Source organism: Ochotona princeps, chromosome 6 (genome assembly GCF_030435755.1).
Source record: "Ochotona princeps isolate mOchPri1 chromosome 6, mOchPri1.hap1, whole genome shotgun sequence".
Classification (NCBI taxonomy): Eukaryota; Metazoa; Chordata; class Mammalia; order Lagomorpha; family Ochotonidae; genus Ochotona; species Ochotona princeps.
This window is the reverse complement of record NC_080837.1, coordinates 24,367,158-24,381,021: the sequence shown is the minus strand read 5'-3', so window position 1 is coordinate 24,381,021 and position 13,864 is coordinate 24,367,158. Positions and strand designations below refer to the sequence as shown.

The following is a 13,864-nucleotide window of genomic DNA, read 5'->3' as shown; positions in this document are numbered from 1 at the left end:
ATTTAACTTTCTTGTATTATCTGTATTTCTTACAGTTTATCCTGCAAGGAATTATTACATACTTTTAAAAAGAAGGAAGCTGAGGCTTAGCAAGGTCAAGAAATTTACTCAAACAGACCTAAATATATCTAAAACTAGGATTTCAGACTTGGTCTAGTTGATTTCGCAGCTGTTCTTCTGGGCCAGGAGTTTGACATGGCAGTGGTTAAGACGCTGTCGGCGAGGTCCACAGCCGTACTGCAGTGACTGGGTTTGAGTCCCAGCTTCACTCCTGATTCCAGTTTCCTAGTGACCCACAACTCTAGAGGCAGCAGGTGATGGCACAAGGACCTGGGTCTCTCCCACCCACATGGAAGACCTGAGCTGAATTTCCAGCTCTAGACTTCAACTCTGGCTATAGTGAGTAAAGCCACAGACTGTGGCACCAGCTTCCCATATGGGTGCCAGTTCAAGTTCTGGCTGCTGCACTTTCAATCCAGCTCCCTGCAAATAGCCTGAGAAAAGCACAGGAAGACAGTCCATGTGTTTTGGATTGCCACCCCCATGGAAGACCTGGAGTATAGCATCTGATGGAAGATGTCCCTGTCTATCGTACTCTCTCTTTAACTCTGACTTTAAAATAAATAAATAAAACTTTAAAAAAAGAGAGAGAGATGAACTTGATACATGTTCCACAAAATAGAATCTTAGGTAAGAATATAAAGTAGTACCCCGATATGTCTTATATTTTAAACTTTGTAATCAAGGTAAAGCAAATATCTGCAAATAAAGAACTAACATAAAAAATGGAGAGATGGTTTTTTTCTGGGTAAAAATTGACAAAACTTGCTGGAGACAGAGAGGAAAATAAAGAGTAGTATACCACCATGCTCATCCACTACTAGGAATTTTGAATATTTTGGAAAATCTTTCATTTATTGTGTAAGTTAGTTTAGATATATAAAACTAACAGATTCAATTTTCATTATTAATTGCAAGGAATGCATTACACAGTAAGAAGTCACCTAAACTGGCTTTGAATTGTGTTCCAAAGCAGAAAGGATGCAGTTTTTATTTTAATGTAAAAAGAGCTAGCATGATTGAGTCATAATTTCAGAGACTGCTTATTCTATGGCTACTAAGATCACAAAAGGCACTTGCCTGGTCTTTAATATTCAAGAATTAAGAAATTACTCAGTAGCAAATAATTCCTGAGGCACTTAAACAATATAATCTTTTATTAACAGAGAATATTATCAAAACTGTTCAGTATGTCCATATTCAATGCAATCAAAACATGCAAAATTAAAAAATTTATATAGGAAACACATGTGGTACTATTTATAATACACATACTATAATATATTACTTTATCCAAAGGAACATTAGTGCTTTTGTAGATATTATGTATGAGATACACAAATCTGCAACTTTAAAAGTTGCTTTTTAAGATCTTCAAGAACAAGTTTTGTTACTTCTTTACACTTTACAACTCAATTATTAAGGCAATGTTAAAAATAAGCCCAAGATAAGATAAAATAATGCCTAATGGTTTGAGCAACAGTTAAATTGAAAAGCTAAAAATAAGAAACTATATGAATTTGATAGAGAAATCTGTTGGAGTTCTTAACAAAACCAACCAACCAAGTTTTTTAAAAGGGAGTAGAAAAACAACTTTCAATAAATTTGGAGAACATAAAGTTAAGCTATTATAAAGAAAAATCTTAGCACTGGAATTATTGAAAACATTATGGTTAATATTGGGTAACATATTCTAATGACAGAAAAATAAAGAACACTAACTGCAGAGACCTGTCATTCCAAAGTCATGAAAATAGCCATTGGTTCCCAATTAACAGGAGTTTTTGTTTTCCTTGGACTGCACTCATGCTAGAGGAAGATTTAAGAGCAGCAGCCAAAATCATTAAACTTCAACTTGGATGCTGAAGCATTGATTTGATGGGCTTTCCTTGTAGCTGACCATTAGCTTAAGTCAAAGCCACCAGTGGGAACTGTGCTCAGAGTGGTGGGCTTCGAGGCTTTCTCTGGCCAAACAAGGGTCTGCCCTACAGGAGGCCAGCCACAATGGAAGGGAGTCTGCCCAAGATGGGATAACTTGAGGTCACAACCTAGATCAGGTCCCATAGTCAAATTATTCAAATTCCTTGGAAAGAGAGAACAGGCATCAGTTGTGTCCATCGAAGGGGGACACTGTCCAGGTGTACCCTGGATATTTTTTGAAATCTCTGGGCTGCTTCTGCATCTGAAAAATAAGAAAAATAGCACAATGACAGACACGAATGAGGAAAAGAACTAAGCATCTAGCCTAAAAACTAAGACATAAAAAATTAAAGCGGACAAAACAGACAAAAAGACAAACAGCCACATAAGTTGGAATGTATTATTCTGCAGGCAAGTACAGCAGAGAAAAACAAAAAAAAAATCATTTTAAACAAAGAAATAAAAGACTATAGCAACAAAAGTTGGTTTTTAGAGGTGGCCAACTAGAAGGAAAAAAAGACATGTTAGGATATGACAATCTGACACAGATTAGGTAAAATAAGAATCTAGACCCATTTGAAAGCTGAAAAGAGCTGAATAATGAGAGCTAGTGTTATAAACCTGGCTGCTTAACTGCCTTTGTGTAAGAAAACAGCTCAGAACTTTGAACTTAGGAAATTCCAACTTGTCTTGCACCAGGTCATGAGCTCCACAGAGCAGGAACCTATTTCAACAAGCAGCTTTAGAGAAAAAAAAAAAAAAGACTTTAATATTTTCCATTCCTATTAATGGTACATTTAAAAACTCAATAATGTTACATTCAAAGTAAAATGCACTGAATAAAAATTAAACTTACTCAGAAAGATGTTCAGAAGTTGGGGTACAAACAGAAACTGAAATTAGAAGAAAAGTTTTATATTTACAACAGCATATGAAATATTAAGACTGAGAGTAATGAGTAAAGAGCCTATATCATAGCTGAGCAAAAATACTAAAATAAATACCAAAAATTCAAAATAGCAGTTGCATGTACATACCTTTCTTCATTACAACTTGGCAAATGTGAGTTTCATGTTGACATAAGTGTGTAGCCATATTATCTAAGTCAGAAACACCACTTAGGAAATCACAATTAAGGCACACCACAGTAATGCCCCTATAAAAAAAAATACAGGACTTTATCATCATGGAAAATTCATGTACACATTCAGTAATCATTTTTCCATGACTTTCCATTCATTATGAATTATTCATTTACTTGAAAGACAGAGAGAGTTGAGAAGGGGAAACACAGAGAGACTGTCCATCCGCTGGCTCACTCCCCAAATGGCCACAAGGGCAGGACCAGGCAAGGTTAAAGCGGGGACCCAGAAACTTCATCTGCGTCTCCCTCATGGGTGGCAGAAACCCAAGCATTCTGGCCACTATCCGTTGCCTTGTAGGTACATAAGCAGAAAGATGGATTGGAAATGGAAGCAGAACCTTGTATTACATATGGTGATATGGGATGCAAGCATCTCAAGTAGTAATTTAACCTACTGTATATACAACACACACTCATGTAATTTGTTTTTTGTGTTGTAACTACAACTTTTCATTTATGTTATTTAAATTTGAAATAATCAAAAATTATCTTTAAATGACAAAACCATGTCCACATTATGCTACTATATATTTGTAAAAAGTATATATGTTTAAAAAAACTTCTCATACTAGTTGATAAAAGCTAGGCTTGGCTCCACCAACAACTTATATAACTAAGGCAGGCCACATTCTTTGTGTCCCTCTATCCATCTACAATATTAAGACATAGCATTCATGCATTAAATATACATATACTGAATTTGTCTTTTCAAAGACATACTTTAGTACTTTTTTATACATAGTGGTGAACAAAAAAAGTACAGTGTGTGTTCTAATACTGATTACAACATGTATTTTGTTGAGAATAAAATTAGGAAAAATATAAGAGTTTCAAAATAAATGATGAGACAGCTACCATTAGCTATATACTATATGTTAGGTGTTTTCCTAAATCTTATTTCATTTGATATTCACTGCAAGTATACAAAGTTGGTTTATTTTATTTAACATTGTAGCTGGCATTCATCTTACTTAACACATTAAGTAGTAAATAAAATATTTAAGCTTGATGTCTTCATCATCCTAGCACTGTGAACTGACCACCTACTGGGGTCTAAACTACTCATTCCTTTGAACAATACCTACTGGGCTCTATAGTTTTCTTATAAAATAATTTCAACTTTTCAGAGATTAGGAAGCAATTCTCATACTCATCAGATCAAACCGTGTAGCATTTCCTAATTCAAGAATGTAAATATAATTGACATATAAAAGTATATGACATTGGCCCTAAGATTCTAATTAAGAATGTACCAAGATTTGTGATGTTTAGTTGCAAATTACTTTTACATAGCATATAGACTGTAAAAGCAGTGAAACCTTTCAAGTATTTGGGAACTTGCTAGTGTTTTTAAAGAAAATCAACTATATTAAATTTGACATTGAGTTATTTAAAATATTTTGAATTGTGAATAACAACTAAAAACTTTAGTGCTTAACTTAATTAACTTTGTTATGTATTGGTAGTGTTTTTAATAGTAGTTATTGAAAGTGCTAGATTTCTAGATGGAATATTATAAATCAAACTTACATGGTTAACTAAAACTTAAAATCTTAAATACTTAGTTTAAATAACTAACTACAGTCTTTTCTATCAACCAAACATCTGCACTCACAAGCATTAAGCAGTCTCACTAGTAAACTGGAGGCTGTATGCCTGTTCTGTAAGAACTTGTTAATTGAAGAAGGGGTAGAATGCTCAAGTTCTCTAAATAGGCATTTGTAATTAATAAAAATAATCAAACTTCTTGATCTAGGAAAATGTGGAGGGCTAGGAATGTCATTAATAAAGTTGATTTGCTGAGAGAAGTCAGAAACCCAAGTCCAGAGAAAATAAGACAATATCATACTCTCTAAGCAGGTCAAACTAGATAGAATTCATGTTAATTCCTGATTTCCTCATTTGTTCTGCTTGGAGCTCCTCAACTTAGGAATCCATGGGATTCTCTGGATGCCATCTAATGAATCATAAGTTAGCTTCTTCATAAATTGTAAATGATTTTGCTAAGGTTAGAAAAAATGCGAAATGTGGTCACTGCTACTGTTTATTAACAAATATATTTTGAGGTTCACCATATAGCAAAAATTCATGTTTTCTCCACATACAAGTAGTTTATATTAGACTGACATCTCCCCTGAATACTGTCCTTTACATCTGGAGGCCATACAGGCACAAGACTGACCATCATAAAAATAAAATCATTTAGGGCCAGTGTTGTGGTATAATTAATAAAGCTGCCATCTGCAAAGTCAGCATCCTAAATGGGCACCCGTTGATGTCTGACTGCTGTTTCCTAACCAGCTCCTGATAATGGCACGGAAAAAAGCAGCAGAAGATGGCCTAAGTGCCTGGGCACCTGCTACCCACATGGAAGACCCAAAAAGCTGGCTTTGTTCTGGCCAGGCCTTGGTTGTTGCTGTACTCTGGAAAGTGAACCAATGGGAAGAAGGTCTCATTCTTTTGTATCTCCCTTCCTCTTTCCTTTTCTCCCTTTCTCTTTTCTCTGCTTTTAGTAAAAAGGCAAAGTCACTGGTGCCAGCACAGCAGTGTAGTAAGCTAATCCTCTGCTGATCCAGTTTGCTGCATTTGACCTGGCAAGGCAGCAGAGGATGCTCCAAGTCTTCAGACCACTGCATCCCTGTGGGACACCTGGAGGAAGCTCCTAGCCTCTGGCTTTAGATGGGGTGAACTCTAGCTGTTGTGGCCATTTGGGAAGTGAACCAGGAGGTGGAAGATTTCTGTTTCTCCTTCCCCCCGTAAATCTGCCATTTGGATAAAAATGAATCAACCTTTAAAAATAAAATAAAACGTAGCATTACAGAGAGATGGAGAGACAAAGAGAATTCTCCATCTGCTGGTCCATTCCCCAAATGGTCCAGCTGCAAAATCCAGAGCTGGACTGGTACGAAGTCAGGAGCCTACCACTTTTTCTGGGTCTCTCATGTGGGTAACAGCAGCTCAAGCACTCGGGCAATCTTCCACTGCCCTCCCACATGCACTAGTAGAGGAATCTGATCAGAAGTGGAACAGCCACAACCCATACAGGATGCTGGCATTGTAGACAGAGGCTAACTCATTATTCCATAACATGGGCACCTAAACAAATTAATAAAAACCCACAATGAGGCTTCACTTCACCTTAGTTAGGATGTCTATTATACAGAAATCAGAAAACAATAAATGCTGTTGAGGATGGTGGGAAGGAGGGGAAAGGCACGCTAATTCACTGTTGGTGGGAATGTAAACTAGGTACAACCACTATTGAGACAGTATGGAGATGGTGCCTCTGGTATCTAGAAAGAGGACCCATCAATCCCACTCCTGGGAATTAATCACATAAAAGTAAATCAGCATATTAAAGTTACCTATACCCTCAATTCACAGCAGCAAAGATAGGGAATCAACCAGATGCCCATTATCTGATGATGGGGATAAAGAACATATGGTTTCCGTGTGTGTACATGGACATCCACACACTATGAAATACTTCTCAGGGATTAAAAAAAAGAATGAAATCTTGTCTTTTCCAACTAAATGAATACAACTGGAGACCATTATGCACTCTCAAATATTTCCTAATCTGTGATAATATACAGAACACACACAAAAAAATGTAATTTATATGAGATTGGTTTTGAAATATTTGGAAGTTATTTACAGTCTTTAAAACTTTTTTTCTACTTGCTATGTGTGGATATCTTTACCTAATCAAGTGTTAAGCCTATAATTGCAAAGTGAATTGAGAGTATGCAACTATAAAAATTAGAAAAGAAAAAGAAAAATAATAATTTAAAAAAGATAAATAAATAAATAAATAAATAAATAAAGGAAGGAAGGAAGGAAGGAAGGAAGGAAGGAAGGAAGGAGGAGTGTAGGTGCAGAATGTGGGCAGGCAGAGAACAGGATGGAAAGTACCACTATGCTGTCAAATCTATATAATGAAGCACGTGAAGCTTGCTCACTTTATATAAAAGGCATAAAAACAAAACAAAAAACCTTTAAAAAGCCAAATCATATACTTTGTCCTATAATTACATCCTCCTAAAAATAAAACTGCTGGTGCTTTTCTGAGGCCATTTTCTTCTACACTAAAGCTCTGATCCTCTTCTTTCTTAAAATACATGTTCAATATTTTTATATTATTATTAATTCATTACTTAATCTATGTCAGGCTTATCTTAGACAAGACAGTGCATCAAAACCTTGTAATATTCAAAAAGGTTAGGTCCTGGGACCAGCACTATGGCAGAGTAGGTTAAGCCTCAACCTGCATGCCAGCATTCCATACCAGCACCAGTTCGAGTCCTGGCTGCTACACTTTTGATCTACCTCCCTCGTAAGATGCTTTGGGAAAGCAGTAAAATACGCCCCAGGTCCCTGCATGCAAGTGGCAGACCTGGAGAAAGCTCCAGGCTTCTGGCTATGCAGTGGCTCAGCTCCAGCCACTGAGGCCATCAGGGAGTGAACTAGAGGATGGAAGGTCTCGCTCTCTTTCTCTCGCCTCTCTCTGTAAATCTGCCTTTCAAATAAAAATAGGTAGATCTTTTGAAAAAAAGATAGGTGCTATAATTATCATTTATTATTAACAGTAAGACTTATCTTAAAATTCAGGTCTAGGTTTGAAATAGAGCTGATTCCAAAGCCCCATTACAATATATTTCCACATAGTGACAGCATCATATTAATGACAGAATGTAATCTCATCAGCTTAAATTGTATCACTAGTAAATTCACAACTACCAGTTTTAATCTGTAATGACATGTTTATAACTCACCTTACATATTCTGACTTCATCCTTCCTTTAGTATCACTTCATTCTACATAAAACATTGTTTTTCCAGTATCTGCTGACTTAAGTTTCAATCCTTTCAAATTTAGCTCTAAGCTCAATACTATCATCCTAGACGTCAATCTTTTTATTCGATAAACTACTTGCTCTATCCATTTATTACTTGCCATTTCTTCTATACATCTTCTAAATTTCACTTCTGTCCCTATTTGTGTTCTACTAGATTGCCTATACCTCTTCTATCAGAAGATACAACAGCCATTCTTTAAACATTACTCTAAGTAACTTCCCTCCTTTCTTGAAATAACTCTCAATGCACTTATCAAAATTAATTTTTAAAATTTTTTTCATAATCTTACATAGTTGACTAGGGTATAAAGGGTCAAGGGCTACAGAAAAGTGGGTAAGACCATTGTTTCCACATTAATATCATCATTTTTCCCCTGTATCTTTCACCCAATGAACTGTACATTCCTTGAGAGTTAGTTCAAAATCACTTTGTTATTTTCATAGGAGCTGCTACAACCTGTACTAAATAGAAAAATGGATACATTGGCTCAACAGGCTAATCCTCTACCTAAATGCACTGGTATATATGGGTGCCAGTTTGCGTCCCAGCTGATCCACTTCTAATTCAGCCCTCTGATAATGAGCCTGTGAAAACAGTAGAGAATGGCCCAAGTCCTTGAGACCATGCACCTAAAAGGGAGCCCAGAGAAAGCTCCAGGTTCCTGGCTTCACTGGTCTAGCTTCAGTTGTTTCAGCCCTTTGAGAGATGACTCAGCTAATGAAGATTTTCTTCTCCTTCTCTGTAAATCTGCCTTTCAAATAAAAAAATAAGTAAATCTTAAAAAAGAAAGTTATTTCTATTCTCTGGGCCTGGAATTTGATGCCTATTGTATCTGGAGTTTTTGAGAAGCATTTCCACACTTTGTATGAAAAAAATCATACCATAGGTCATGAATTTATCAGAAGTTTATTATATTAAGGGCAACATAATAAATAAAATAACACTAGTAGTATTAATTTTACTTTGTGGTAAATCTTAGTTTTACTTTTTCCCTCTAATTTAAAAGTTATTATAAAGGTCAATAATTTATCTAAAAAAGACAATAAAAATGGAATTTCTATTAGATAGAAATGCTGTACTTTTTTACATAGTGGGCATTTCTGAAGTATCTAAACTAGGCGTGGAATATTTTTATTTACTGAATAGAGTTTATTTTTGCAATGATGTGTTAGTGACTGCATTGGTGTGACAGTACCCTGAGTGCCAAGAATATGTGCACAGCATCACTCAGTGAGATTTTACAGAGGACATAATAGAAAAGAATTTCCTCCCAGGATCTTCATCAGTAAGCCTTAATACTTTTATTTTTTTTATTCCAGCCTCATAATATCAACTTTGGTGTTAAATTAGGTATATATTTTAAAGTACATGTTACTAATACAAAACTAGTATTTATTTAATCAAAGAGTAGTTCTTATATGATATTGAACTTCATACTAATCCATTTATTTAAAAAGTTATCACTATTAAAGCCATTGTAGAATACTGAGAAAATCTTTCAGCAAAGTTGGCCTTCTAAGTTTAGAGTGCATTTTGATAACTAACTAACTAACTAACAATCTCCTATGTTTTCTGAGTGGTAGGAAGTATCTGACCCTAGGAAACATTTGTTTACAACAAAAATATGTAAAAATAATGGGAAATATTAAGAATTTTTTGTTATTTCAGAATAACTTAAAAACACGGAGACAGTTTTGCTACTCTAATTTAGAAGTTCTCCTGGTAAACAAGAGCCAAATGAAAGTACTGCCATGCCCTATGCCATGGGTTTGTATTATTTTGTTGAGCCTGCTATTACAATCTATAGACAAATTCTTGGAACATTAAATGAATAGAATTTTGGGGCTGCCCCACACACTAACCCTCTTTCTGCAGCACTGGCATTCCATAGGGGCACCAGTTCCATATACAGTATGTACTTCCATATGTAGTATCTGGTTGCTCCACTTCCCTGCTTGTGGCCTGGGAAAGCAGTGGACAGCCCAAGGCCATGGACCCCTGCACACATGTGGGAGATCCAGCAGAGGCTCTTGGCTTTCAGTTTCAGACTAGTCCAGCTCTAGATGATGCAGCCTCTTTGGGATTGAACCAATGGATGGTGGGTGGAAGATCCGTACGTGTGTGTGTGTATGTGTCTCTTTCATGTAAAACAAATAAATCTCAAAAAAAGGGGAAAAAATGCCTTTATTTTGTTGTTCTGGGTATTTCCTTTTGTCTTACCATTCTCTTAAGTTTTAAAAGAGGTTTGTATTCATACTGAATCATTTTTATTTGGAGAATTTCACTTCATTGTTTTAAAGGATGTTTGTCTTCATCTTGAATTTTTTATTTGGAGAATTTTATTTCATTGTTAATATATAAAATTACAAATGAAGGACAAAGATGAGATATAAAAGGTATTTATTGTCACTTTTTGAAGTAGCACACAATAACATGAATATGGTTTAAATAAATTCATATTTAGTAACTTCAGTTAAAATATATTTTGACTTTATTATTTGACTTCATGACTCTGTTTATGATTAAGACATCTGTTTGAATGAATTTACCAAAACTTTTAATTGTGGTTTGTAAATATAAGGAGCAATATCACTGATTTTTTATTTTGTCACTTTCTTACAACATATCTGTTTAGCAATAATAGAGAGAGATCTACTTCTACATTAAAAAGCAAGTCACTTAACTCGATTATCTTAGGTGTCTTTTCAATACTCAAGTATTACTTGGGAGTTTTAGTATTATTTTACAATATCAGTGAGTGAAAGTTTCATCTTAATACTGTTTATCACCACTGAAATGAAAGTAGTAAGAAAATGGCTCTTCTAAACTAAGGATATCAATGAACATTACTCTGTAAAACCTAGTAGCAATTATTTAAAGCATCTCAAAACCAGAATAAACAAAAATTCATAGAAAGCTACAATGAGATATCACTTTACACCCACTCATGTAGTCATATTCTAAAATCAGTAAACGAGTGGATTTTCATCACAGCAGTTAATGTGCTACTTGGGAAATCCACAAAACATACTAGAATGTGTTTTGGGTCCTGGCTTTCCCATTTCTGATCCAGCTTCCTACCGATGTACATCCTGGAAAGTAGCAGATGGCAGCTCACACACTCGGGTTCCTGCCACCTGAACAGGAGGGCCCAGAATGATTTCTAGGCCTGGCTTCAGCGTAGACCATCCATGTCTGCCACACAGGCATTTGAGGAGTCAGTCAGAGATGCAATATATCTCTTGCCTTTTTAAAAAATTAAATAAAATAAAACTTTTAAAGGGGTCAATGTGATGGCTCAGTGGCTAAATCCTCCCCTTGCATGTGCCCGGATCCCATATGGGCACTAGGTTCGTGTCCTGGCTGCTCCACTTCCCAATCCAGCTCCCTCTGGGAAAGCAACAGAGGACAACCCAAAGCTTTGGAACCCTGCATCCTTGTGGGAGACCTGGAAGAATCTCTTGAATTTCAGCTTTGGAATGGTTTAGCTCTGGCTGCTGTGGCCACTTGGGGAGTGAACTAGCAAACAGAAGATCTTTCTCTCTGTAAATCTGCCTTTCCAATAAAAATAAATGAATCTTAAAAAAAAAACCAAAAAACTTGTCTAAAAATCAGTAACAACAGGAATGGGCAATTAGCCTAGCAGTTAGGAAGCTGCATCTCACAATGGGACTACTGGGTTCAAATTCCAACTTTGGCTCCTAACTCCAGCTCGCTGCTAATGCAGATGCTGAAAGGCAGTAGTGATAGCCCAAGCAAGTAATTGGATTTCTGTCACCCACCTGGGAGACCTGGACTGGATTCCTAATGCCCTGTTCTTGCCCCCAGCTGTTGTAGGAATTTAGGAAGTTAACGAGCAGATGAAAAATTTCTGTCTGCCTCTCAAAATTTAAAGAACATTTTTCTCTATTTTTTTTATTATTATTTTATGATTCAGTTCCATAGGCTCCGGGATTTCCCATCCCCCCTCCCAAAGTTCCCTCTCCCTCACTTCTGATTTCCCCTCTAGTATTATAATGAGCGGTCCTTCATAAACAGTCATTAGTCCATCATTCTGCTACTGAAGTGTTTCCTGACATCATATGCAAGGACAATGTCAGAGTCCAGCTTCCTACTGTCAGGATATATTCAACAGTTTTACTGGGAGTTCATCTTTGGTAAAGAACAATTTTTTAAGAGACACAGACATTGGCAAAGATGTGGAGAAAATGAAACCCCCACAAAGTGTTAATGGCAATGCAAAATAGCAGAGCTACTCTGGAAGAATAAATTCCTCAAATGCTCAACACAGAGAAGACATGTCCATAGTAACAAATCTTAGCAGTATTATTTATAATGACCTCAACATAAAAGTAATCCAAATGGATTAAAACTGTGGTATATCCATAAAATGAAATGTTATTCTGTAATTTTAACAAGCTGAAGTACTGATACATGCTATAATATGGATGAACCTGGGAAACATTAGACTGGATGAAAGCCAGGAGTCATAAAACACCACATAATGTATGCTTCCATTGATATGAAAGGTCCAGAAAGTATAAATCTATACCAACAAAAAACAATTAGTGGTGGTTTAGATATGGACAGAAAAATGGAGATGACCATTAATGAGAAAAGGTTTTTTGGAGCGAACATGTGATAAAATCAATTATGGTAACTGTTACGGCTCTTTGGATAAAACGAAACATATTATTTTACACATTAAATGCATAAATTTTAACAAATTACTTCTCAGTAAACCCTTATGTAAAGAAAACAAAACACTGAGGAAGGAATTTTGCCCGACAATTCAGATATTGCTTGGTTCTTTTGCATCCCATACGAAGTTTCTAGCACTGCGTTTCAGCTCCAGTCTCAAATCCAACTTCCTGCAAATGAGTACCTTTTGAGGCAGCAGATGATGGCTCAATAGCTGCTACCCACAAAGCAGACAAAGACTGAGCTCTTAGGTTTTGCCTGGGCCAGCCCCAACTACTCCAGGCTTCTGGGGAGGGACAAGGGGTTAAATGATTTCTGCATGTGTCTCTTCTTTATTTCTCTCTGCCTTTACAATTAAAACAATAATAATAGTAACAAAATGACCACTTCTGAATAAGAATAAAAAATGACCAACTAGTTACCTGAGTTCTGAATGCTTCTTAAATATACAAAACCTTTTACTTGGACGGTTACTATGAAAGCTGGAGAAACAAAAGAGATTTTAGTAATTACACAGCAAAGGATTTTCATTTTAAACTATATTAAACCCGATACTTAAGTTTTCAGATTTTAACAGAAGATTATGATATAAATAATGTTTGTCATCCCTCTGCTTTTTAAATCTTAATTTGATCTACTTGTTTCCTAATGATACTTATTTTCCTAAGTGTATTCTTAAATGATCACTATCTTAATGTTATTGTATTAAAAAATTTACAAAGTATAATAGCACCAATCAAATTCTATCTATTAATACTTGGAAATAAATTTGAATTTTTGTTAATAAAATGAATGCTTATCAATAAAAATCACTAAACTTCCAAATATTCTCTAACCTTAAAACATGGATGTGTGGAGTAAGGAAGACAGAATTCAGATCATCTAGAAAGCAAACAGTACTTGAGCTAAACGCCACTGCACACCACTTGTAAATTTAAACTTCAAAGCATTCTTTACAGTTATTAGTAGATGTTAAAAAAAAAGCAGAACTCATGAATTTATGCAATCTTTCTCTAAACACAAGAACAGAAAACCCTAAACCAAATTTTGTAGCCAATAATAACTGTTTTCATAACCCAAATTTTGGTGAGGAAAGTTTCCTATTACTAGAAAGCCAGGATAAGGTTAGTACATTCTTTCTAAAAATGGAATCATGGACTCATAAAATTACCTGAGACG

At 35.6% G+C, this 13,864-nt stretch overlaps 1 protein-coding gene across 8 annotated transcripts in view; it reads right to left on the bottom strand.

Moving 5' to 3' along the window:
- ZNF280D (zinc finger protein 280D) overlaps positions 1-13,864 on the bottom strand; it is a 94,214-nt gene that overhangs the window by 17,748 nt on the left and 62,602 nt on the right. For 7 of the 8 annotated variants that reach the window (XM_058665801.1, XM_004578062.2, XM_058665807.1 and 4 more), the window contains 3 exons: positions 13,108-13,167; positions 3,018-3,136; positions 2,837-2,873 (listed from right to left, as the gene is read on the bottom strand). In XM_058665801.1, the coding sequence (XP_058521784.1) occupies positions 2,837-2,873; positions 3,018-3,136; positions 13,108-13,167 (216 nt within the window). The remainder of the gene's footprint in view (positions 1-2,836; positions 2,874-3,017; positions 3,137-13,107; positions 13,168-13,864) is intronic. The other variant, XM_058665808.1, reaches the window with a different exon arrangement.